The 27,046-nt window shown below is 44.6% G+C and overlaps 1 protein-coding gene across 1 annotated transcript in view; it reads right to left on the bottom strand.

Annotated features, from left to right (window-relative positions):
• Positions 1-21,077, bottom strand: part of obscnb (obscurin, cytoskeletal calmodulin and titin-interacting RhoGEF b) — a 128,383-nt gene extending 107,306 nt beyond the window's left edge. Inside the window, 10 exon segments of the mRNA XM_066682573.1 lie at positions 808-1,104; positions 3,972-4,247; positions 4,707-4,982; positions 7,217-7,385; positions 9,627-9,733; positions 10,694-10,960; positions 11,375-11,680; positions 14,221-14,481; positions 15,081-15,350; positions 20,000-21,077. Of these exon segments, the coding sequence (XP_066538670.1) occupies positions 808-1,104; positions 3,972-4,247; positions 4,707-4,982; positions 7,217-7,385; positions 9,627-9,733; positions 10,694-10,960; positions 11,375-11,680; positions 14,221-14,481; positions 15,081-15,350; positions 20,000-21,077 (3,307 nt within the window).
• Positions 21,078-27,046: the final 5,969 nt, after the last annotated feature.

Genomic DNA, 27,046 nt, shown 5'->3' with positions numbered 1-27,046 from the left:
ATGTATAATTTTAGAAACGTTCTTGTTCTCTCCGGAAACTGTGAGTTTGTTCCTTTAGCTCGAGCACGAGGTGCAGTGTTAATTTCTTATTCCTCCTGAACAAAAAGCACTCGTACTGCACTTCATTTACTCCAAGGACTCATTCTGAAGCTGCATATTTCACTGTTTTGTGATTTGTAGCTGATAACATTTATTTACATCAAGAAAAACCTCTTAAAAACTTAAAACTAAAAACTTAAACTTAAAACTGAAAGGAATTTGGTCGTTCTAAACGCGGGGGGAAGTGTGAATCAAAACAGACTTAAAACCACTTTCTCACACCAATCAATACAACACCATACACTTCACACTTCACTGACTGATTCACTGATTGACTGATTGATTGATTGATTGATTCACACACCATATACAAAACTACACTACAACAACAAGAGAAATAAGAGTAGTGTGTCTCTTTCACTTGGAGGGAACGACATGACGAGCCCCTGTCCTCTAACACCCCTGATGTTGTCGCAACACCCATCCAGAATCAGAACTGGAGTGTGTAACAGCAGCTATGTTCCACATCCGACACATAAACCTTCACCACCTACTCAAATTTACATAATGAATGAACCCAAAAAATGCCCCAAAATGACTTGGAATAAGATCTTCTTACATTGACTTCGACTAAACGTTAAGAAGATTTTTTCCCTTCTGTAAATGCGCTATTTTGGAGACACGTGTCATTCTTTGGACAGCAACTATATGTAAAATTTGAGGTCTGTTCTTTTTTAATTGTAAACACATTCACACACATCTTCGTACCTTCCACCTGAAGCTTAAAGAGCAGCTTCTCAGCCCCAACTTCACAGCTGTACTCTCCAGAGTCTTTCTGCTCCACTCTGTCCAGCACCAGCTGCCGGCTCCTGCCCTTGGACTCCATGTGGACAGTTCTGCTGGAGCTCAGCGGCTTGCCGTCTTTACACCATTTCACCTCCGTCTTCAGGTCAGTCACTTCACAGCTCAGCGTAGCTTTCTGAGAGAAAGACACTCTCACCTCCCTCTGGTAGGAGTCTTTGTTGAGGAACACAGCCTGAGGTTCTGGAGGAGACCAGTAAGGAGCTTAGTTACCCTTCATTTTATTCAGCAACCCTCCAGAGAAAACTCAAAATGACCAACACAGACACAGGCCACTTCAACTGAGTTTGGGATGGATTCATATACAGTATTAATAATATAAAAATCAGGAGTGTTAGACATTTAATACATTTAATCACATTTATCCACAGTTCTTGTATTTGCTGGGGTTTGATCCTAGAGTGGAGCTGTTCCTCCTTAAAATCAGAGCATTTAGTTACAGTCAGAGGTTCCACACACAGAGATTCAACAGAGATGTTAGTTTTAGCAGGTTACTCAAAGGACATCTTTCTTCATTTCTGCCGTTATAGAAATTAAACAGCTGTTTACTCCTACATACAGTTACATCACACTGATATATGCACAACATCTACAGCCATTTACTCCTACATACAGTTACAACACACTGATATATGCACACCAGCTACAGCCATTTACTCTTGCATACAGTTACAACACACTGAAATACGCACACCAGCTACTGCCGTTTACTCCTATATACAGTTACAACACACTGAAATACACACACCAGCTACAGCCATTTACTCCTACATACAGTTACAACACACTGAAATACACACACCAGTTACATCTGTATACTCCTACATACAGTTACAACAAACTGAAATACATACACCAGCTACAGCCGTTTACTCCTACATACAGTTAAAACACACTGAAATACACACAAAAGCTACAGCCGTTTACTCCTACATACAGTTACAACAGACTGAAATAAACAAACCAGCTACAGCCATTTACTCCTACATACAGTTACAACACACTGAAATACACACACACACACCAGTTACATCTGTTTACTCCTACATACAGTTACAACACACTGAAATACACACACCAGCAACAGCCGTTTACTCTTACATACAGTTACAACACACTGAAATACACATAGCAGTTTACAGTCATTTACTCCTACATACAGTTACAACGTACTGAAATACTGACACTAGCTACAGCCATTTACTCCTACGTACAGTTAAAACAAACTGAAATAAACACACCAGCTACAGACATTTACTCCTACAAACAGTTACAACACACTGAAATACTGACACTAGCTACAGCCATTTACTCCTACATACAGTTACAACAAACTGAAATAAACACACTAGCTACAGCCGTATACTCCTACATACAGTTACAGCACACTGAAATACACACACCAGTTACAACTGTTTACTTCTACATACAGTTACAACGCACTGAAATACACACACCAGTTACATCTGTTTACTCCTACATACAGTTACAACACACTGAAATACACACACCAGCTACAACCGTTTACTCCTACATACAGTTACAACACACTGAAATACACACACCAGCTACTGCCATTACTCCTACATACAGTTACAACACACTGAAATACACACACCAACTACTGCCATTACTCCTACATACAGTTACAACACACTGAAATACACACACACCAGTTACATCTGTTTACTCCTACATACAGTTACAACACACTGAAATACACACACCAGCAACAGCCGTTTACTCCTACATACAGTTACAACACACTGAAATACACACACCAGTTACAGCCATTTACTCCTACATACAGTTACAACGCACTGAAATACTGACACCAGCTACAGCCATTTACTCCTACATACAGTTACATTACACTGAACTACTGACACTAGCTACAGCCATTTACTCCTACATACAGTTACAACAAACTGAAATAAACACACCAGCTATAGCCGTTTACTCCTACATACAGTTACAGCACACTGAAATACACACACCAGTTACATCTGTTTACTCCTACATACAGTTACAACACACTGAAATACACACACCAGCTACAACCGTTTACTCCTACATACAGTTACAACACACTGAAATACACACACCAGCTACAACCGTTTACTCCTAATACAGTTACAACACACTGAAATACACACACCAGCTACTGCCATTACTCCTACATACAGTTACAACGCACTGAATTACTGACACCAGCTACTGCCGTTTACTCTTATATACGGTTACAACACACTGAAATACACACACCAGCTACAGCCATTTACTCCTACATACAGTTACAATACACTCAAATAATGATACACACCAGCTACTGCCGTTTACTCCTATATACGGTTACAACACACTGAAATACACACACCAGCTACAGCCATTTACTCCTACATACAGTTACAACACACTGAAATACACACACCAGTTACAGCCGTTTACTCCTACATACAGTTACAACGCACCGAAATACTGACACACACCAGCTACAGCCATTTACTCCTACATACCACTGAAATACACACACCAGCTACTGCCGTGTAATCCTTTATACAGTTACAACACACTGAAATACACACAACAGCTACAGCCATTTACTCCTACATACAGTTACAACACACTGAAATACACACTAGTTACAGCTGTTTACTCGTACATACTGTTAAAACACATTGAAATACGCACACCAGCTACAGCCGTTTACTCCTATTAACCCTTTCTTGTTTCCTAGCAACAGTGCTCACTGTTAACAGACTACATTGTGTGGCGGAGGAATAGTTTATTCAAGTGAGAGCATCATTAGCATCATGCGAAGTTGTGGAGGTGAAGTGGCTGAATCTGGACATGGATTCGTTTTCCAGTAGACTATTACTCAGTGTATTCACTGGAGGTGTAGTTACTGGGTTTCAATCAGACAATCACGGCTTCATTTATACTAGCAGTATGGATTGTTCACAGGGATAAACTGAATGTGTCAGCTTCTTAAAGGATGAGTGCAGTTCACGGTGAATAATAACAAAAATAAATTGCTTTATGTAAACCCATATCCACAGAGATCTTCATACCTTCCACCTGAAGCTTAAACAGCAGCTTCTCAGTCCCAGCTTCACAGCTGTACTCTCCAGAGTCTTTCTGCTCCACTCTGTCCAGCACCAGCTGCCGGCTCCTGCCCTTGGCCTCCATGTGGACAGTTCTGCTGGAGCTCAGCGGCTTGCCGTCTTTACACCATTTCACCTCCGTCTTCAGGTCAGACACTTCACAGCTCAGCGTAGCTTTCTGAGAGGAGGACACTCTCACCTCCCTCTGGTAGGAGTCTTTGTTGAGGAACACAGCCTGCGTTTCTAAAGAAAGAATCGTAAAACAATTCCTCATAAAGGAATAAAGTTTCTAAACCTACAGCCCAAAGAATGAGTGGTTTGTCTCCTGTGCTTTGGTCAGCTGTAATGGACTGTGCTTTGCTGTGACTAATAAGCACTGTCCACTCTTTGTACATTTTAGCCTCACATTCTGCAGCAGGTCTTTTTGAGCAGGGCCTAGGCTTGTAGCCAAGGTTTTTAAGGCCTATTTTACTGATATCAGCTTCCCTCGCTCTGTTGTGATGTAGTGCTCACAGCTGAAAAGGAAAAAGCACTAAAACCTTAAAGTTCACCAATAAACAACATTCCAGGACTCCTACCAAACATGTCCTATATCTTCACACTCCCGAATGTCCATTTTTAAACTGTGCTAGGTTTCAGACATGTCTTATGAATTCTCTTCATCTGTGTTTTTATTTTCACATTAATTAGAGCAGCTTTTACCTTTGATTTTGACCTGGAACGTGATCTTATCCTCTGTCGTCTCACATGAATAGTGTCCTTCATCGCTCTGTTTGGCGCCTTTGATAACCAGCTTTCTCTGCGTCCCCTGAGACATGAAGGTCGTTCTTGAGTCCTCTGTGAGTTCCTTTTTGTCTTTCTTCCACACAACAGTGGTGTTAGGAGACCCCACCTCACAGGTGAGCACCACATCGCCCATCAACGGAGAAGCCCCCTGGGGTTGAGTCCTGGGCTTAGTAATAAACTTAGCTGCTTCCTCTGTCGAGGGGAGAGAGGGGCATTAACAAACAGTTTCATAGAGACGTGCTGTTTAAAACATTAGGAAAGATATCTGTGGAATATTTTCATCAATGTAAACACATCACACCTGAGTCTGACCGTGTTTTAAAGACAGTGTTGCAATGCTCTCTTTACTGAAACTATGAAGATTTGACTTTTGTTTTCGCTGTGTTTTGATGGATTTTCACAGTCTGTGTCCAATCACAAGGCCACATGACACCTACATAATCCTTTAATGATGGAGATAAGCCAAAGTACAGCTTATTTATAGAGCATTTATAAACAATGGTGATTCAAATTGCTTTACAGAAACAATAAAGGGATTGGGGATAAAGAGATAAATTAACATCTTTTAAAGCTGGTCCTAACAAGCGTCACTCGTCATCGCTCTTTCAGGGATGAACTGACTAAACTACTCGCTGGAATAAGGCTTCACAGACTTTTATAAAGACTTTTGAATGAATCCCTAAAGTTTTTGCAATGATTTAAACACATTTTTCTGTACCACTATAAACTAAGACTTAACAGACATAACAGTTTATAAATGGTTCAAAAACCTGTTTATTACACAGTTAATAAGTTAACTCCTTAAAGGTCATGAATAATCATTTGTAACAAAGAGACAGAAAGGAAAACAGTGACTTCTTTTTGTCTAATAGTGAAAGTATCAGAATTCACTGAAAATATTGAGGTAAAGGATAAGCTCAGACCTGAAAATGTGAGTTTAGTCTTTTCACATGTTCATTTAACATTACACTTATATAGCACCTTTCTAAAACCCCCAAATCCACTCACACATCCACACACACACCGGTGAGAAGCGGTACTCTCCACCAGGAACAACTGTCCCCCAGGAGGACTCCATCGGGCACTAAGGCTTCACCCAGGACAGAGCTAATCCATATCTGGGCTCACACACATTCACTCATTCACTCTCACACATACAGACATTCATTCACTCACACACAGGACAGTTCTTAGAAAAGCCAATTCACCTAAACTCCATACTTTTGGACACAGGGAGAACATGGAAACTCCACCCAGATGGGACTTGAACCCAAGATCCCAGCACTGGGAGGTGACGGTGCTAAGCACTAAGCCACTGTGCTGCTGATGATGTACGTACCACAATATCATCAGTGTCTAAAAAGACACTGGTTAACTGATTAAACCTGGTGGTTAAAGGGTTAAACTTATTAACAGGAATGTGACTAACCCTAACAGGTTAATGTCGACTGATGGAGAAGACATTGTAAGCAGTAACATAAATCAGAGCAAGGCTTTGACATCAGACCAAACCCACTCTGAAGTGTGGACACAGTGCTTTATGAGCTCAGTGTTTCTGTTCACTTTCCTCACAGGAACCCAGCAGCAGTGAAAGCACCTTGTGAATGAGGCCAGGAAAGGTGCACTGTGTAACTTTGTCATGTTTCTGAAACTGACGACCTCTCTGATGGCAATATGTAATAGCAGGAAATGTGCAGAAGAGCATTTGGTTATTGAGTTGTGCTCATCACATCACACACTAACACACCCCCACCACCTCATACCGCCTCTGTGGGGGTGCTGTGGGGTGCTGTGGGGGTGCTGTGGGGGTGCTGTGGGGTCTTGTGGGGTTGCTGTGGGGTCCTGTGGGGGTCCTGTGGGGGTGCTGTGGGTGTGCTGTCGGGGTCCTGTGGGGGTGCTGTCGGGGTCCTGTGGGTTGCTGTGGGGGTCCTGTGGGGGTTGCTGTGGGGGTCCTGTGGGGGTGCTGTCGGGGTGCTGTCGGGGTGCTGTGGGGGTCCTGTGGGGGTTGCTATGGGGGTCCTGTGGGGGTCCTGTGGGGGTTGCTGTGGGGGTCCTGTGGGGGTGCTGTCGGGGTGCTGTCGGGGTGCTGTGGGGGTCCTGTGGGGGTTGCTATGGGGGTCCTGTGGGGGTGCTGTGGGGGTGCTGTGGGCATCCTGAGCATTGAAGAACAGGTCAAAGGAAGCTAACAAAGTCTGCAGAGCAACATAAGAACTACACTCTGTGACTGTGGACGTACAAAGTGACTTGTGTGGTCAGTGGGGCTGAGAGGATGGTCAGTGAGTGTCGATGTCCAGGACCTACTCTAATCGGTCTGTTGCTGGGTCAAACTACTTTATGAACTCTTTTAGATTTGCTGCATGTTCTCATTAGACTGGAGGCTACTGCTGTTGTCTGTTTTCCCCCCACAGGGGGAAAGTGAGAAGTACCTTTTACAGCGAGGCACATGGACATCTTATCCCCAGCGCACACACACTCATACACTCCTGCGTCTTCATCCGTCACGTTATGAATGGTCAGGGTGCGTTTGCGTTCCTCACTCAGGGCCTCATACTTTTTGCCCATTCTCAGTTCCTTGCCGCTCTTCATCCAGGAAACCTAGCGGCAGTGGACAGAGGGCAGCGGTCAGTGCTGGACACTCAGGGAAGGAAACGTTTGAGTAATAAAAACAAACGGGTCCCAATACAATGTTGTGTATTTTTGAGAAAAAAAAAACACAAACAAACTATTGCTAAGGACTAGGACTGTGTCATATGTCATTTACAATAATATCAAAATAATGAACAATATTCCTTTTAAAACATCCATATCATGATAAGTGACTTGTTTCTGTAACTACTTGAAGTTACACATCTCATGGCGTATATATATTATGTGTGTGTTACGACGCGGCGGAAAGTGTCACTGTAATTTATAAGATATGCAAGGGACCTGCAACAACAAAACAGGGAAAACAGGGAAACACAACTAATCTGTTACACCACGTCACTCAGAAGCACCCAGCTGAGGAAAGTCAAATGAAAGCCAATGAGCTGTAGCCTGAGCAGACAGACCACACCTACTGTGTACAGTGGCTATTTTGTATTTGTTTGGTTGTTTACTGTGCAGCTTTAAGGGTAGTTGTTATATAATTGTTTGTTTACTGTTAAAAAGCACGCACTGAATTCTCTGCACTTTAAATTTGTGGTAGATTTATTTGTTAAATTACTTATTTTTTTTTACAAAAGACGAATCTTGTTAAGATACTGCTGTTTAGAAAATAAACAAATGTTTCCAGATATTTTTAGTCTCTGCAGAATTTTTGAAAGTTACATTGATACTAAAATACAATTTTAATATTAATTTGTAAAATTAATGTGTTTTTATAATATTGCCATTAATATCATTACTGTTTAGGAGTGTGGTGTGTTCTCTCTGTGTCTGTGTGGGTTTCCTCCGGGTGACTGTCTGTGAGGAGTGTGGTGTGTTCTCCCTGTGTCTGCGTGGGTTTCCTCCGGGTGACTGTCTGTGAGGAGTGTGGTGTGTTCTCTCTGTGTCTGCGTGGGTTTCGTCCGGGTGACTGTCTGTGAGGAGTGTGGTGTGTTCTCCCTGTGTCTGCGTGGGTTTCGTCCGGGTGACTGTCTGTGAGGAGTGTGGTGTGTTCTCCCTGTGTCTGCGTGGGTTTCCTCCGGGTGACTGTCTGTGAGGAGTGTGGTGTGTTCTCCCTGTGTCTGCGTGGGTTTCCTCCGGGTGACTGTCTGTGAGGAGTGTGGTGTGTTCTCCCTGTGTCTGCGTGGGTTTCCTCCGGGTGACTGTCTGTGAGAAGTGTGGTGTGTTCTCCCTGTGTCTGCGTGGGTTTCCTCCGGGTGACTGTCTGTGAGGAGTGTGGTGTGTTCTCCCTGTGTCTGCGTGGGTTTCCTCCGGGTGACTGTCTGTGAGGAGTGTGGTGTGTTCTCCCTGTGTCTGCGTGGGTTTCCTCCGGGTGACTGTCTGTGAGAAGTGTGGTGTGTTCTCTCTGTGTCTGTGTGGGTTTCCTCCGGGTGACTGTCTGTGAGGAGTGTGGTGTGTTCTCTCTGTGTCTGTGTGGGTTTCCTCCGGGTGACTGTCTGTGAGAAGTGTGGTGTGTTCTCTCTGTGTCTGTGTGGGTTTCCTCTGGGTGACTGTCTGTGAGGAGTGTGGAGTGTTTTCTCTGTGTCTGCGTGGGTTTCCTGCGGGTGACTGTCTGAGGAATGTGGTGTGTTCTCTCTGTGTCTGCGTGGGTTTCCTCCGGGTGACTGTCTGTGAGAAGTGTGGTGTGTTCTCTCTGTGTCTGTGTGGGTTTCCTCTGGGTGACTGTCTGTGAGGAGTGTGGTGTGTTCTCTCTGTGTCTGCGTGGGTTTCCTCCGGGTGACTGTCTGAGGAATGTGGTGTGTTCTCTCTGTGTCTGCGTGGGTTTCCTCCGGGTTCTCCGGTTTCCTCCAAAAACACACATTGGTAGGTGGATTGGAGACTCAAAAGTGTCCGCAGGTGTTAGTGTGTGTCACCCTGTGAAGGACTGGTGCCCCCTCCAGGGTGTGTTCCTGCCTTGTGCCTAATGATTCCAGGTAAGCATTGGCCCCACCGCCGCCCTGAACTGGATAAGGGTTACAGACAATGAATGAATGAATGCATGATTACTGAAGAATAAACTGAAATGTCACGATATTATTTTAGGATCTTATCGCTCATTGTTACTAAACATATGCCAAAACTCAAATCCCTACACTGAACATTCCCCCACTGCCTGATAAACCATGCCTGGCTGATCATTCTGTATTGTAATATTATATGAGTGCATTCGTGTGAATAATGAGTAATCAATAATGAAGAATCGGTTCTGACCTGGATGCTGGCGTCAGAGACCTCTGTGTGCAGCTGTGCGGAGGAGTGGGCGTTGAATGTGAACACCTCTGTGTCCGAGTATTTCTTGGTGAAATGAGCAGGAGCAGCTAAAAGGGGAGAGGTGCTCAGTTACGGAGAGCCAACACAACCTGGATACATGACCACACTGAGCATTACTGAGGCTCATTAAAATGATGTACAGCAGCAATAGAGTCTGACCCTGCATTTCTCTTCATTACAATGCATTTCTCTGAAAGTGTGAAATGTTAGATTACAGTGAACAAGGAAATACTTGAGTTACCATCAAACCAAAAAACAGTGTCATTAAAATGACGCTAATCTCCTGTTTATTTTGTGTGCAATAATGATTTATTTATGTCCTGCAGATCTGACAGCGTTAAATGATCTATGAACTCAATTCATGACACTTTAATACGATGTGGAAACTACTGCCGATCTGAGTGCAGTTGATGAATCAGCTTCTGTGTATTTTTACATAAAATGTATATGAAGCACACTCTAATTCATGCAGATGTTTTTGTCACAAGGGAACTGCTGGTCTCTGGACCCCAGGGGAATCAGAATCTTCTCAAGCAAGGAAACTCTGGGAGGAACAGGACAACCTTGCCCTTAAGCGAGGGAGCATCCTACACCCTGCCGAACACAATCACGTAATCTCAAGGGACTACCATCAACCTTCCAGAGGTGGTAAGTTTACTCAGTTGTTAGAGCATCGGCTCATAATGCAGAGCAAATGCCAAGAGTCGACGGTGGTCTCTCAGGATGTTTGGGTAAGGACAAGGCTGCCTTGTTCCTCCTGGTTGGAGTTTTTCCACACATGAGATCCCTCTTTTTGAATTTCAGAATTTCAGGAGTTCCTCAGAGTCTGGGTCAAACTCTTGCATCTCCAGAAATGCACAGGAAAAAAGCAAAATAAATATCTGATATTAAGAACACATTAATAGAGCATGATTTATATTTAGTCTTTCCAAAAAGGAAGTAGTTGCAAGTAGAAAAAACATAACATTCCCAGAGTCACATCCCGACCCTTATCAAGCTGTCCTTACATTTCACGCTCAGAGAGCACACACTCTCTGATCCTCCGCCCACAAATCTGATCTGGGCTCCATCCAGCGCTGAGGTGACCTCTCGGATCAGCAGTGTGTGAGTGGTCTTGGAGCGAGTGATGAGGTAGTCCATTCCGCTGCGTATGACCTTGCCATTCAGGGTCCAAACACCGGAGCAAACCGCAGAGAGCTCCACGGTGAAGCTGGCCTCCTCGCCAGAGGGGGCGCTGCAGCTCTTTAGGCCAGTCTTTACTGTCGCTGAGGGCTCTGAACACAGACAGAGAACATTGCACACCACAAACAGCAACAGCAGTCATCCATGTGCTTCAGGAAACATCTGCACACTTTAGTAATGTACTAAATGCATTTATACAGGTACAGGTTGTTATTCAGGATGTGCAACCTCGGGTGGTGAGGTACATAAATTACAATAACAGACAGGAGCTCTACTGAAACTACAGAGTGCACCTTTAAATGCAGCCAAAAAACAAAGATTGTGCATTAGAAAGAGACCTGCAGTGTCCCCTGTGCTCTCTGCAAAGGAAGTGTACTCACTTTCACTAAAAAAATCAATAACGCAGGTAAATACATAAATATACAACATCCGGACTTTAAATAAATTTAAAGATAAGATAAATGCTTTTATAAAAAGATCAGTGATGCTCAATAAAGACCACATACCCAGGTAAAATGTTCCAGGGACCTCCAGAAAGGCACTCTGTCCAAAATCGTTGACGGCTGAGATGCGGAACTGGTAACTGCCCTCCTCCGAGATGTTGCTAATTGTGCATTCGCTGCTGGACAAGATTTCTGCACCTGTGACTTTAACCCAGGTCTGAGCCCCCACCTTCCTCCTCTCCACAATGTAGCCATTGATGGGCACCGGCCGCTCACTGTCAGGTCTCGACCAGCTCAACTTGAAGGAGGTGTCCGTCTTGTCAGACACCACTGGGCTGATGGGGGGATCGGGGGGGTATTTTCTTGGTGCTGAGAGAGGAGAGAGAGATGTGACAGGAGTAAAGTTACAGAATAAAAGTCTATGACAATAATTTCTATGACACTTTTTTTGGTAAATTTGGGTCATTGATTAATTGTTCTCAGGTGAATCTTGGCGTTCAGTGAAGACGGGGAATCTGTGAAGGTTTAGATCAAGCAATGGTCAAACAGCTCTCACCCACAGGTCAGAGGTGCATCTCTTGAACCTTCAGTTGACAAACAAATATAGACACAGAACACTGCGGTGTCACAAAGCCTCACAGTGGAAATACAAGGCTGTGAACAGGGTGAAGAGTCGAGGAGAGGGGTAAGTCTGAGGGGACAAAGCAGAAGAAGAGATAGGAGCAACATTTGTGGACTATGTTTTAAAACAAGAAGCTGGTCTCCGGATACCGTCGAATATCGTCTTCAATCATGTCACGCCCTTGTCCTCTTGTCTGTTTTCCTCGCCATGGCTCTGTTTGTTATTGTTCGTGTCTCCGCCCTTGTCCTGCCTTTGTTCCTCCTCCTCGTCAGTCCGTAATCCAGCCCTCTCATTATCTGTCTCAGGTGTCTCTTGTCTATGTAATGTATTTAAGTTCCCTTGTCTCACTTCCTCTTGTCGGTCATTCGTTTCGTTTCCGAAGTCATGTTGTTTAGCCCTCTAGTCTGTCTGCCCTGTTTGCTTTAGCGCTCCGTGTTTAGGATTAGTCTGTCTGTCTCTGCTGTTACTCGTTTCTCATGTCGTGTTGCCTGGTCTAGTCTGTCTGTTTCTGCTATTACTCATTTCCTTCTCTTTGTTTCCACTTCTGTCATGCTTATTACCAAGTCTGTCTGTCTCCACTGCTACGTCAGAACCCTATAACACACAGCATCTCATCCCTGAACATAAGGGAGACGTGATGCAAGAGGATTTGCCTAAATATGCAGTCATTTCACCGCTCTAACACCGTAAGGCAATGGTTTGCTGTTCATCACAACAATTTCATCAACGCTGATGGAATTCCTCCCCCCTGTTCCCCATTCCTGAACCCAACTGAGGAGCTCTTCGCAGCCTGGAGATGGTACGATCCCCAGCCGTACACCCAGATGAACCTGCTGACTGCCGTGGATGCAGCTTGTGAGGATATCACAGCAGATGCCTGCAGAGACACTCCAGGAGATTCTTCCCACGCTGCATTGCAAGAGAATATATCCAGTGTGATGTGGATGAAAACATGTGGCCCAACAAAGAGGAGCGTCAGGATGTTTAGAAAAGAGAAGCACATTTCCGTACGTTGTTGTCTTAGGTAGTTTTGAATGTTTAGAGTAAGGTTCTAATTTTGTAGTTGATCCTTTGTGTTACAGTGTGCTGCCAAACAGTTGTGTGTCTTTCCTGAATTTCCATCAGATTTTTCTGTCAACAAATTGCAGTGTGAACAAAGCAGTAAAAGATTATTATTGAATACGTTTGATTCCAGTCCAATTTCTTTCTCTCAGTCTCCCACACACAGTCATGTGTAATAAGTTTGTATTTTGTGTGTAGCACCTAGTGTTTCACTTGATACGCCACATAATGCGCAGCGTCCTTGTAATCAGAAGCTTAGCTAGTTTCCATCAGAATATATTCACAGTGTACACTGCTGCACTGACAACACGACTGTGCCTTGTTCATAGGCAATGACACACAGACCATTCTGAGGGCACTGACAAGATGATTTACATAAATATTTGCTTTTGAGCTAAAAAGAATTCTGAGAGAGCTACGTGCTTTTGCAGGTATTTCATTGGCTTTCACTGTTTTGGGAAATGCACTTGTTGTGACGCCAGTGTAAATCATGATGTGAGAAATGTACCAAATCGATTCAGAAACCTGTAAAACAGTGTTAGCAAAGAAACAGACCTGGGGTCATATTCCATAAAGCAGGATTTCTCAGTTTACTCAGACAACCCAAGCCTCAGGTCAGATGTGTCCAAAAGGAAAAGAGCTGAGGGACATTCCCACTGGAGAGTCCTCAACTCTGGGCTTACGTTACGCAGTTAACTGAGAAATGCTGCTTTGTGCAGCTGCATTAGCTACCAACTACTTCAGACAGCAGTCTTGACCAGCTCTGAGTGAGAGGAGGTTGTGAACTTCTTTCGGCTCAGAAATGTTCCCAGTTTTGAAGGTGCACAGGTGCAGAGGGCTGCAACACTGCTCTGAATTTAGTCTGATTGACAAACCTAAATGTAGATTACTGCCTTTTTTTTTTAAAACCTGTCGAACATGGCTGGGACATGGTGATTACCGTTGCAGTATTTAAAGGAACAGTAAATAATATTTTCACCTTAAAATTACAGCTTCAAAATCATTGTGATGCTCAACTGAAATGTAATTGGGAGAACAGGTCATTTGTTTTAGCTATTAAGCTATAATTGTTCAGCTCAGCACTGCAGAAACTGCACTATGTAACTAGGATACATCCACCTCCCACTCCCTTCCCACTGACACACTGATACTGCATTAAGGGGAGCAAAAAGGAGCAAAATCTCACATCTTCCCTAGTGTCTGAAACCTCGGGAACAGTTGTTACCTGTGACTGAAAAGCGTGTGGAGGTCTTGCAGTCTGCAGCAATGAAGGCCACCTCTCCAGAGTCCTCAGCTGAGCACTCGCGGATAGTGAGGGTGTACTGCTTGAACGTACGGGCGATGGTGACTCTGGAATCCTCCTTCAGCTTCTCTCCGTTCCTGGTCCAGTAGGCATCATCCACAGGATGCTCCAGCTCCACGCAGAAGATCACTGTATCACTCACCGGCACCACCGTCCTCCTGGGCAGCTTCTTGGTGATGTTGCCTAAAAAATGCACATAAACAATAAACTTTAGATGGAAATAAGAGTAAAATGTTCAGCCAGAGGTGTCCCCTATCTGTTCTGTAGGTTACACTTCTGACCAATCAGAAACTACCACGTAGTAATGGGCAAGATCTAAAGCAGTACTTAATCATGATTTTTGGATTTTCTATTGTCCACCTTTATGTTCCATAGAGTGGGTCCACCACATGGGGGCAGTACACTTTGAAGACAGTGGAGAGAATGGCTGTTTGCTCCTTTAAAGCAAAACTAAATCACTTTTTTACCTTAATATTACAGCTTCAAAATCACTGTGATGCTCCTCTGAGCTGTAATAGGGAGAACTGTTGTTGCTAAAAAAAAAACTGCACTGTGTAACTTTTGGAGGCAGGTTAGAAGTTCTTTTATTTAAAATCATAGAATTAATGATTCAAAAACAACTCAGAACACTCAGATTGTTTTAGGTCACTCCATGGAGTGTGTTTTTTTTTAAACAAAGTACAAAGAGTATGATTCACCTGGGCCACTAGGTGTCAGTGTAACAGAGAGTCAGTGGCATAGAGCAGACTGCTCCTTTAAAGGAGGTCAGGTTTGTAACGTACCCAGAACTGTGAGCTCAGCCACAGTGCGGCTGCCCTCCTTCATCTCACAGATGTAGACGGCGTCGTCGTTGGTGGTCACGTTGTGAATGGTGAGCCGTCGCAGTGTACCCTCCTCATCCATGCGATACTTGCTGCTCTGTTCTAGACGGGTCTCCTCCATGAACCAGTTGGCCTGAATGGCTGGCACTGGGACCTCGCAATGCAGCATGGCTGTCTCCTTCTCCTTTACTTCCACATCCTGGAGCTTCTTCTTAAATGGCACCTTTGGCTCTGCAAGGGCAAACGCAGCAGAAACATATGGCACAGTGTGCATTAAGTTAGTAGAGCAGCTGGTGAAGTGTAGGCAAACAACACAGAGTTGACTGAGTGAGTGAGTGGGTGACTGAATGAGTAACTGGCCGACTGATTGACTGATTAACTGAGTGAGTGAGTGAGTGAGTGAGTGAGTGAGTGAGTAACTGGCCGACTGATTGACTGACTAACTGAGTGAGTGAGTGAGTGAGTGACTGAATGAGTAACTGGCGACTGATTGACTGACTAACTGAGTGAGTGAGTGAGCATATATCGATCCACTGGCATAAAAAGGCTAGCACACCACTGACTGTATACCACTGCTGGTCAACCATCGGCAGTGGTCCACCCAGAAAATGCTGTGTAAAACATTAGTGGACCTCCAACTTTGTCCTCAGTGGGCCAACAGTGGTGTGCCATCTCCTTGCTATGAGGGTGAGTGAGTGACTGACTAACTGTATGAGCGACTGATTGACTGTCTCACTGAGTTACTGACCGAGTGACTGACTAACAGACTGGGTGACTGACGTGAGTAACTGGCTGAATAACTAGGTGACTGGGTAACTGAGTGACTGACTGTGTGACTAACTGAGTGATTAACTGAGTGAGTGACTGACTGAGTGACTGGCCAACTGGGTGAAGGAAGTGTGTAACTGACAGACTGAGTGACTGATTGAGTGACTGTGTGACTCACAGACAGATTGACCGTGTGACTGAATGAATTATTAATTGAGTAACTGACAGACTAACAGACTGAAAGACTGTGTGACTGACTGGGTGACTGAAGTGAATGACTGACTGACTGACTGGCTGTGTGACTGACTGAATGACTGACTGTGTGACTGAGTGACTGAGTGACTGACTGACTGTGACTGTTAACAGCAGCAGGGCAAGATTTAAGAGTGATTATGTCCATTAACTCATCCTTTCTTCTGAAACCTATAATGAAAACCTATAGTGAGTGATTGACCTACTGAGTGACTGATTGACTAAGTGACTGAGTGACTAACTGAGTGAGTGAGTGACTGTGTTACTAACTGATTGAGGGACTGACTGAGTGACTTACTGACTGATTGGCTGGGTGACTTCAGTCTTCACTTCAGTCACACAGTCAGTCAATTACTCACTTCAGTCAGTCAATCAGTCAGTTACTCACTTCAGTCAGTCAGTCTGTCACTCTGTCACTCAGTCAGTCAGTCACAGTCAGTCAGTCACTCAATCAGTCAGCCACACAGTCACTTAGTCACACAGACATTCAGCCTGTCACTCAGACACACAGTCATTCAGCCTGTCAGTCAGTCAGTCAGTCAGTTAGTCACACAGTCAGTTACTTTGAGTGACTAACTGAGTGAGTGACTGACAAACTGACTGACTGACTGTGTTACTAAATGATTGAGTGACTGACTGAGTGACTTACTGACTGACTGAATGGCTGGCTGAGTGACTGATTGGCTGGGTGACTGAAGTGAATAACTGACTGATTGACTGACTGTGTGACTGAGTGACTGACTGACTGTGATTTACTGACTGAGTGACAGACTGACTGTGTGACTGAAGTGAATAACTGACAATCTGAGTTACTGACTGACTCAGTGACTGATTGACTGACTGACTAGCTGGGTGACTGAAGTGAGTAACTGACTGTGTGACTGAGTGACTGTATGACTGACTGACTGACTGAACGACTGACTGACTGAACGACTGACTGACTGTGACTGAAGTGAAGACTGAAGTCACCCAGCCAATCAGTCACTCAGCCAGCCAGTCAGTCAGTTAGTCAGTCACTCAGTCAGTCACTCAATCAGTTAGTAACACGGTCAGTCACTCACTCAGTCAGTTAGTCAGTCACTCACTCAGTCACTCCATCTGTTACTCAGTCAATCCGTCGCTCAGTAAGTCAATCACTCACTCAGTTTTCATTATAGGTTTCAGAAGAAAGGGTGAGTTAAGGGATGTAATCACTCTTAAATCTTGCCCTGCTGCTGTTAACAGCCCCAGCCCCTAAGGGTCGCACTGAGCTTATTCTCCCTCCCAATGTTCACACTCTGTCTGCAATCTGAAACAGAGGAGGTGACCAGCATGGTGGGCTTCGTTTACGCTCTGGAATCATCTGAAATGTCACTGGCCTTTACTTGAGGAGTGGGTTTCTTTGACCTTTACTGGATGTGCTTATGGCATCAAACTTCAGCTAAACAATCTCAGGCCACTGACCAAACAGCACGACTATTATCGCTGGTCATAATAACGGCCCTAACTGGTTAATAGCAGCATTATCAGTAGGTCTGTGTCCTCTGATCCTGACCTGTGCCTGTGGGTCACAGAGGTGTTAGTGTGAGCAGTAGTCATTACAATCTCTCCCATGTTAACAGGGAAAGCCAGCTATGCAGTTCACTACTGACCACCCGAAACAACTGTGGACCACTCAACACCTGCAAAAAATAGCTGCAATCTGACTCCACCTTAAAGACCGATGTCAGTGATCCACCTCAAAGAGACTGTGGCTGAAGAAGTCCCCAACCGTTTCCACAACAGAGGAATATCAGTGCTCAAGTTCTGGATACAGCGGTCTGATAGCTCTCCGAGAAATACACTGCCCGGCCCAAAACAACCAGTCATACTGCCCCTCTGACCAGCTCCTTGTGCACTGAAGAACAGGGTGAAAGGGGCTAACAATGTGTGAACAGCAACAGTCTGTAAATGGTCAGTGGAGCTGATAGATTGGACAGTGAGGGGAGAATATTGGAGTGTGTGAGTGTTTTATGCAACGTGTGTAAGGTAATCTCAGTCAGTGCTTATAAAAAGGACGTCAATCAGATTACAACATCTCATAATTCACATTGATTCACAGACTGCCTCAGAGCTGTATTTAAAGAGACAGTACTGGAACGTGTACCTCATTAACTTCACTGTTGTTTGTAAATATGACCGTATTCTGAAAGTGACGTTAGCAACACTATAAACCATTTTAAATGTGATGAGTGTAACAGCCACATCTGGGACAGGTGCAGCCTACACAGTGCGGGGCTTGGAGGACTCTGCACACCTCTGTTCCCAGCACAGCTGCACAGGTTAGGACATGTGTAACAGACACACTGCAGCAAATTCAGCTTTCAGACCTGGACCCACTGCTTCTCGGAGGTGAAGCAGCTCAGGGTGTGGACAGGCCCCTGTCGCAATGATTTTGAACATGTTACAGGCATCAGGTTTGGAGGAACACGTATTTACATATCAACAACAAAAGGGCTTTTGCCATTGCAGAGAATTACTGAGCACTGCTTTCTGTTTCTGACTCAACTCTTCTGGAGCCGGGAGCTGGGTCCGCTGGAGAGTTTTAGAGCTAACTTTATAAGTGTTAATGGGCAGGTTATGTGGTCATAGAGATGGCAGTGAAATGTAAGACTGCTGACACATAGCACCTCCTCCTCTCTTTCTGATGGATGCTTCACAGTGTGTTGTTTAAGGAATGAAATTTAGAATGGTCTGAAAATTACATGGAACATCTCTGTCTCCTGTACTCCAGGTTCTGCGCTCGTTCCACACAAAGATGACCATACATCCATACTTGACCATACTTGAGGTGAAGAAGGGGTAAGAGAGCAGAGAGACGAATTTGGACAAACTTCATCGCTGCTTCATCTCTGTACGTCCCTACGGCTTAAACGCCCTTCCCCACAGTGAGCAGCTGAGTTGGGCTTAATATTACGGTGTTTTACTAGAGTCCTGAACTCTCTTCTCCATGTGTGGAGGCATGAGTCTTTCACTTTCTGCTCTACGTTTTACAAAACTTACTCATCTCATCTGTCGATATAACACACAGCAACACACTGGACACATCTGACCATTACTGACTTTCTGATGAGTAACTGACCTCTGCAGGACGATGAAAGACAGAACACCAGAGAGTGAGGAGTATCCGTGGATTACACTAAACACAGCACAGCTTTATCAATCAGATACTTACACAGAAATGTAAGTATTTTTACATAAATGTCTGGTTCCCAGTGATACCCTGCCCCTTTATCAAGTCTGTATTACTGACATTACTTCTGCTGGATAAAGTGGGGTGTTTGCATTTAGAATCAGTAAAAAACTTCACTGTTAAAATGTAATCGTGTCGGTTTCTGTCATGATCAGGATTTTTCTGCTGTAAATGAGTCACTTTCCGTTCACTGATTCAGTTTTGTGGTTTGGAAAGAACAGACTTTCTATGATCTTACACTGTCCAGAACTGACAAGATAAAATAATTTTATAGTTTATTTTATTATTAACAAACATCGAATGGAAAGGAATGGTTTGATTTGTCCATAAAGGCATCTGTTAATGGTCTTGTTAAAGAATATCTGTTTATGTATTAAACGTCAACAACATTTGTCAACAAATAACACCCCAACCCTACTCACATTGACAGGGTGCCACCGATTGCTTGAATTACCTCAATCATCCCACCCTCTGCCCCTGGTGCAGGTTTTCATCTGCCCCCTGCTGAGCTGTTGTGCCTCTGTGCCTTATGTAGTTCCTGTTAACATTTCTTTTTACAGTGAGACATGACGGTTCTCTGCTGTGGAACCTTGGCCACTGGAATCACAGCACAGTGAAGAAAGACTCACCTCCCCCAGCTCCTTCTTACCTTTAACGATCACCAGCACGGCGCTGAAGGTCTGGCCGGCCATGTTGGAGGCGTTGCAGGTGTACAGCCCGTTGTCGCTCTGCTTGCAGTACAGGACTTTGAGGATGAAGTTCTCTGCCTGGTCTTCATACATGACATGCCTCCGCCCCTCGATGATGTTCACTCCGTCCTTCCTCCAGATGATCTGGGGCTTGGGATGTCCCGTGACAAAGCAACTGAGCTTGGCGTGTTTGCCCTCGGTCAACATGCAGGTACGCGTGAAGACACCTTTGGGCAGCTTTTTGGCCAGAGTCGATACTCTCTGCTCCTGGACGCTGCTGAGATCCTCCGCGACGGTCGAGGAGGCGGAGGAGGTCAGGGAAGAGCTTTCGGACATGCGGAACAGGGAGATATCCTTGCACATCTCCTCTTTGCGCTTCTGCAGGTGAGAAAGGAGGGAGGTGCTCTTGTCCACGTTGAGGAGTCTCGTGTCCTGCAAGTCCACCACCAGGACAGCGGCTGCCTGGGCGCGACCGATGGGGTTCTGAGCCAGGCAAGTGTAGGTGCCACTGTCCATGCTCCTCACGCTCTGAATCCGCAGAGAGCTGGACTCGCTGTCTGAAGTGACCTTGATGCGATTGGTCTCGCCCAGATAGCGTCCGTCCTTCTCCCACTCAAAGCTGGGGTCTGGATGAGCCGCCACCCGGCAGTAAAAGGTAACGTCACCCCCTAAGCCCACGCGGGAGGAGCTGGGCTTCATGGTGAACGTAGGGGCTCGCTCCACGATGTTTGGCGGAAGGCCTACCTTCAGAGTCACAGCAGCGTAAGCCTCACCAACATTGTTTTTGGCGCGGCACATGTACTGCCCGCTGTCATCCAGGGTCAGGTCATAGATTGTGAGTCGATACACATCTCCATCTTCCACCGTTTTAAAGCGCCCCCCTGTGGAAATGCGCAGTTTGCCTTTTTCCCAAGTGACAGCTGGAACAGGATTTCCCACCACAGTGCAGCTGAGGGTGGCATCCCGACCCACGCTGAGGGAGAAGGCTTTGGGTCGGGTCAGGAAGCGAGGAGCCCCTCCAAACAGATCCTGGTCCATCTCCAGCTCCTACAGCAACAAAACACAAGGCGAGACTATTAGCACCTTTCTAGCCTTCAGATCGGTTCAGACGTCAGTGGCCCTCAAGAAATCTCATTTCATTGTAAAGTGTTAAAGCACTTAAATAATTTTTAAAGGAAAACTCTCCTCCAAAAGTGGAGACATAGTGCAGTCTCTGCAGTGCTGAGCCCAGTGCTGTTCTCCCTTTTACAGGTCAGTGGAGCATTAAAGCTGTAATAATAACATAAAAATACTACATAGTGTTAAGTGTCCAGAGTAACTTTCTAACAGGTGAAATAACTGGCAGCTCACACATTCCCCGACATATTTATAATCAAGTCTGTTTTCCAGCATCATCCTCATGGATTTAATTTCCCAATGGTTAAACAAACAAAAGAAAGTTGATCAATTAAAAAAAAAAAAAGAAACAGGTGATTTTCTTGGGGCACTTCAGCCATGGATGTTGAGGGAGGAGAAAGCATTGTTCCTTCATTTCCCCAACTCTCATTTTCCTGCAGAACACACTGGCAACCTTCTAGGAGCCAAGCCAACTCTCTAAGTTTAAAACACCACTGCCCCAAGGGAGATGTTAATCAAATGTATAACCACACGACTACAACTGGTGAGAAACAACCTGGGCTTCTGCCCCTCTGACAGGGTCCTGAGCTTAATCAGCACGCACACACACACACACACACACACACAGCAAACCCCACCCACTCACTCTGAGCTTCTCATTCTGTAGCAGCCAGACTCTGAGCAGTGAAGCCCACTGCTGTGTGTTGAGTCCTGTCCTGTGCACTCTACAAACTCATGACATCAAAACCAAACCTCACAGACATCAGGCCATTCCTTCACCTGATAACACTACAGTGCTTGGGCTCATCCACAACGCATATGACATTCATTCATCACTTCATCCTGATCAAGGTCACAGTGGGCTCAGTCACACACAAACACACACCTGTGGACAGTGTTACACAGTCACTCCACCTACCAACATGTGTGACAGGACTGTGGGAGGAAAGTGGAGCACCCGGAGGAAACCCACACAGACACAGACACAAACACACCACAGTCCTCACAGTGAACCGAGGCACATTGTTGTGTATCAGTTTCTAATTAAATATGATTCCTGCCCCTGGTTTGTCTCTGACAGTGAGAGCACAGAGCGACAAACATGATGTGTTTCTGAGCTGAGTGAGAGACATGACGCTAACAGCCCACTGTTTTCAAAGTCAGTTTTCTATTCAAGGGTTTGGTAGTTTAAAGAGCCTTGTGCATGAACTACACACACATTTCCAGAAAAGTTGGGACTAAAACATTGTAAATAAAAAATAAAACATAAAAGAGTTCAACTGTAACAATTCTCAAGTTAAAATCGTAAAGAACCTGAGGATTTTAAGGCTTTCGCACCCAGCTGTCGGACAGATGCCTAGGAAACAGTATGAAGCAATAATTATGAATAAGAATTACAAGCATAAAAAGCATTTTAAACAATAAAAAAGTGCAATAAAAGACGCAATTAAAAATGATTCAAACACATATAATAAAAGCATCCAAACTCATTTCCTGAGATTTCGCCCCTCAGAACGGTGCCTGGACAGTTCCAGTTAATAATAATGCGCCGTTACAGAATAAAAAAGATTTAATGTTTTAAACCGAGCTGTAGCTGCTCAAATGGGAATGTTTTCAGACTAAATTTAAAAGTGTCTAAAGTCAGGGCTCTAATAAATTTCTCTGTGGATTGGTTCCATTTAAGAGCAGCGCAGGAACTAAACAAGTTCCTAAAGATCTGAGAGCTCTGCTCGGCTCATATTCTGTAGCAGCTCTGATAAACACACTGCTCCTACACCATGAAAATAGCAGTAACACTAGCTTCAAGTCTATTCTGTAACAGACTGGTGTCCAGTGTAAGTATTTAAGGATGGGGGGGGGGGGTCTCTTCTTTTTCTCCCTGTGAGAACTCTGGCAGCTCCATTTTGAATCAGCTGAAGCTGTTTACTGGTCTTTTGTGGAAGTCCAGCTCAGAGACCATTACAGTAATCAGTGCTAGAAATAAAGGCATGGATAAGTTTCTCCAGCTCTGGTTTAGTCAGAATATCTCTGATCTTACTGATGTTCTTAGGATGGAAAAATGCTGATGTTGTAACTGTTTACACTCAAACTGAGATCTGAGTCCATAAGTTCACCAAGGTTTTGAGCCAGCTCTTTTGATTTGAGGACTCTTGAGTCCAGATAAGCAGCTAGTCTGTGCTTTTCATTGCTGTTCCCAAATAGAATAATGTGTGTTTTATCTTTATTTAACTACAGAAAGTCCTGTCCTATCCAATCCATTGAGTGATGTTAGGCTCTAGGTCTTTGTACAGTGAGTCAATGGGGCATTTGGAGGCACACACAGGTAAGTCATCTGTATCATCTGCACAGCTGTGGTAGAATATTCTTATAGAATCTAGAAGAGGAAGTATGTATATGTTAAATAGCCGTGGACCAAGAACTGAGCCCTGGGGGACACCACAGGTCACTGGCAGAACAAAAATATTATTGTCTGTGATTTTCGAGCCCTCAGACGGTGCTGCAGTAAAAACAGACACAATTCTGTAGTTGGGTTCAGAAACACTTTCCAAAAACATTGTGAACAGTTCATTTTTACATTCACAAATTCACAAATACAAACCAAAAACATATAAACAGGATCCAGAAACGCAGCTGCCTTCTCTGTGTCCGGGCTCCTTTAAGATGGAATGAGAAGAAGTGGATAAATGTCCTGGAGTCAGACTAATTAACATTTTAAGTTCTTTTTGAATATCATGGATGCTTCAAAACTGGGCTAAATAAGAGACAGCGTGTTATAAATACCTTCTATCTTTGAAGGCACCATTAATGCTGAATGATACACACAGGGAAGACCTTGTTTATTTCAGTAAGATGGGGCCAAACAGCATTGTCCTTAGTAAAGGAGAAAATATTTGGTACTTTAAGTAATTAAAAACACTACAACAGAGATGGCAAGTTGTTGAGCAGCTGAAATCCTATATCAGGCCAGAATTTCACTTTCCAAACTACAGCAACTGGTCTCCTCAGTTCCCAAACACTTACAGAGTGCTGATAAAAGAAGACCTGATGTCCTGTGATGTAGCCTTCATGCTAACACTATGGAGCTCTTTGAGACTGAAGAGGAGGTTATTCCTGCAGGTGCCTGAGTGCTGAACACATCTGTCTGATAGCACAGAATGAATGACCTTAGCTTTTATCAGCACTGAACTTTCTGCACCCAGTCACTTTACACACAGAAGACATTACACCTCTCTCTCACTGTTCACGTACACACACACACACACACACACACACACACACACACTCCCTGTGTGACATTCAGTTCATTATTTGATTCTAAAATCATCCCTTTGTGACTTGAACAGTGCACCATATGAGGAGAGAGGGGAGCGTCTGAGTCTCAGCCAGAGATTATTATTAACACAGCTGGAAATAGCAATGCACTGCTGCTTCCTGTTTGGGAAAAGTGTAAAGTCTGACTCGACTATTCATGCTGTAAGCCAATCATAACAGACTCTGCTTGTTATAAGCCACTCATAGGAGATGTTTTATGTTTTACATGAATGATATTTTAAAGAAACACTAAGTGAGATTCAGTATTTTTTTCTCCTGGGCTCTCCCTACAGTTCCAGAATGTAATTCACTTCTGCAGCAATGTCCTGATATCTCCCTGTTACACCTCAGTGGAGCATCACTGGGATTTAAAGGCCGTCCTTCACAGGGCGACACATACTCACACATTCACTCACACACTCACACCTACGGACACTTTTGAGTCTCCATTCCACCTACCAATGTGTGTTTTTGGAGCATGGGAGGAAACCCACGCAGACACAGAGAGAACACACCACACTCCTCACAGACAGTCACCCGGAGGAAACCCACGCAGACACAGGGAGAACACACCACACTCCTCACAGACAGTCACCCGGAGGAAACCCACACAGACACAGGGAGAACACACCACACTCCTCACAGACAGTCACCCGGAGCGGGACTCGAACCCAGAACCTCCAGGACCCTCAGGTGGAGATTCTCCTTTAAAAGACCACCAGTGATTTTCCTCCTTAAAGTGAAGAGTGTCCTTGCAGTGACCATAAGAGGACCAAGAGGAAGCCCAGTGTCACCGCTCCTAAATAAATAGTTTCTCTAAATGTTAATGAGGCAGGGGAATGACCTGCTTATAGACCTTGTAGGTAGTCTCTGTCCAGTGAAGAGACTATGATAGTTTAAATATCTCACCAACATCTAGTGTCTCGCAGGAAAGCTTCACAATACACTAAATACACTGGTTACAAACGGTCATCACATAAATAAACACCACAATAGATGATACACACACCGGTTAAGGACAGAATATGACCTCCCTGACCTCCTTAATCACCCGGGCAACCTTCAGAGAGGTGTGCAGAGCAGAGAGGCCTTAGTGAACAGAGAGAATAAGACCCCACACTGTCAGTGTCTGACTGCTCTTAGTGAGAACCATTCGTTACTTCACTGCATGTTTACATTAATGCGACGATCCTGGAGCCCACCAACCCACACACTGTGAAACAAGACCACCCAGTCACTTTTCTGTGTTCTGCCTGAGTCAGAAAACACATCAGAAAACAACAAGTCAGAAATCACATGACATACAGAGACTGGCCCCGCCCCCTCGCCTGAGTCTGTCCAATCACAGCGCTGGACCCGTGTTTATGTGAGAGCACAAAGACGAGGTTAAACTCAGCAAAACAGACACAACGAGCGCGGAGAAATAGGAGCACTGAGTAAAAACGGAGAAGAAAGAGAACAGAGTGAAAACGACTAAAAACCAGAGCCTTTTTTAAAAACTGGTAATCTGGCCCAAAAGACGAGCTCTGAACTGATCGTCTTCACTGCTCCGCTCATCTCTCCAAGCCACACTTCAGTCCCAACCGTGTTAACTAGAGTCCAGGAATTTCAGAACAGAGACAAACTGCTACGTCCCTTAAAGTAAACACTTCTAAAAGTGGCCCTTTCCTCAAAGAGCACCCAGCAGACTGTTTTATAGATTTACATATGACATAATAACGGTGTCATATATAAATCCGTATTGCAGTCAGATGTATTAGTTTATGTCCAGCTGGAGCTCCATACTCCCACACTGCTACGTGTAAACACATCCAGCTAAGGACAACATACCCCAACCTGAGCTCTCCCCCTGCTGCGTCCCGGACCAGTCAGTTCCTACCTGGTATGAACTGAGAGAGGAGATGGACATAGTGAGGGTGCAGGAGAAAAACATTAGCCAGTTCTTATTTTTAGAGGCGTGACAACCCTCCCCCCCTCAAACCTGTGCAACATGAACCAGCTGAATGTGGGAGGTGACTGAAATAAGAAAAGCTGCTCTGTTTGAGGGACTGTGTCCAGGCTAAGGCTAAGATCAGAGTGTTTATGTTCAAGATCTCCACATCTTTTAAAGTGGAACTGTATGTTTGAGGAGAATGTGACTGAAGTGTAAATTGTCTGTAAGTGTTTATTCACTGTTTGAATTCCCACAGAAACTCATGTGTAACTCGAGCTGTTTAGTTTGTAGCACTGTCGCTAACGCAGTTAACCGCCTCCTGAGTTTGGAGAACTCCCCCCCCCACAACGGAGCAGGAATAGAGCAACATCCTCCTCTCGGTTGGTGCTTTTCAGCGTTTGGAGTCTCTCCGTTGTCTAAAAACCTCCAGATGGCGTTTCTCTGCCGTGAGCAGAGAGAGAGAAAGACTAGCACCGGACCCAGACACTTTGTTTTTTTACCCATTTACAGACACTGGGGCTTCGTAAACACATTAGAGCGGTTTCCAGAGCAGCACATGGAGAGGAGACACACTCAGAGCTTTATACACAGGGTTTTTTTTAATACAACTTCACCCTTTAAAGATGCACTGTGAGAGTTTAGGGGC

Source organism: Hoplias malabaricus, chromosome 10 (assembly GCF_029633855.1).
Source record: "Hoplias malabaricus isolate fHopMal1 chromosome 10, fHopMal1.hap1, whole genome shotgun sequence".
Taxonomy (NCBI): domain Eukaryota; kingdom Metazoa; phylum Chordata; class Actinopteri; order Characiformes; family Erythrinidae; genus Hoplias; species Hoplias malabaricus.
Note: the sequence above shows the minus strand (reverse complement) of the source record. Positions and strands in the feature narration are given on the sequence as shown.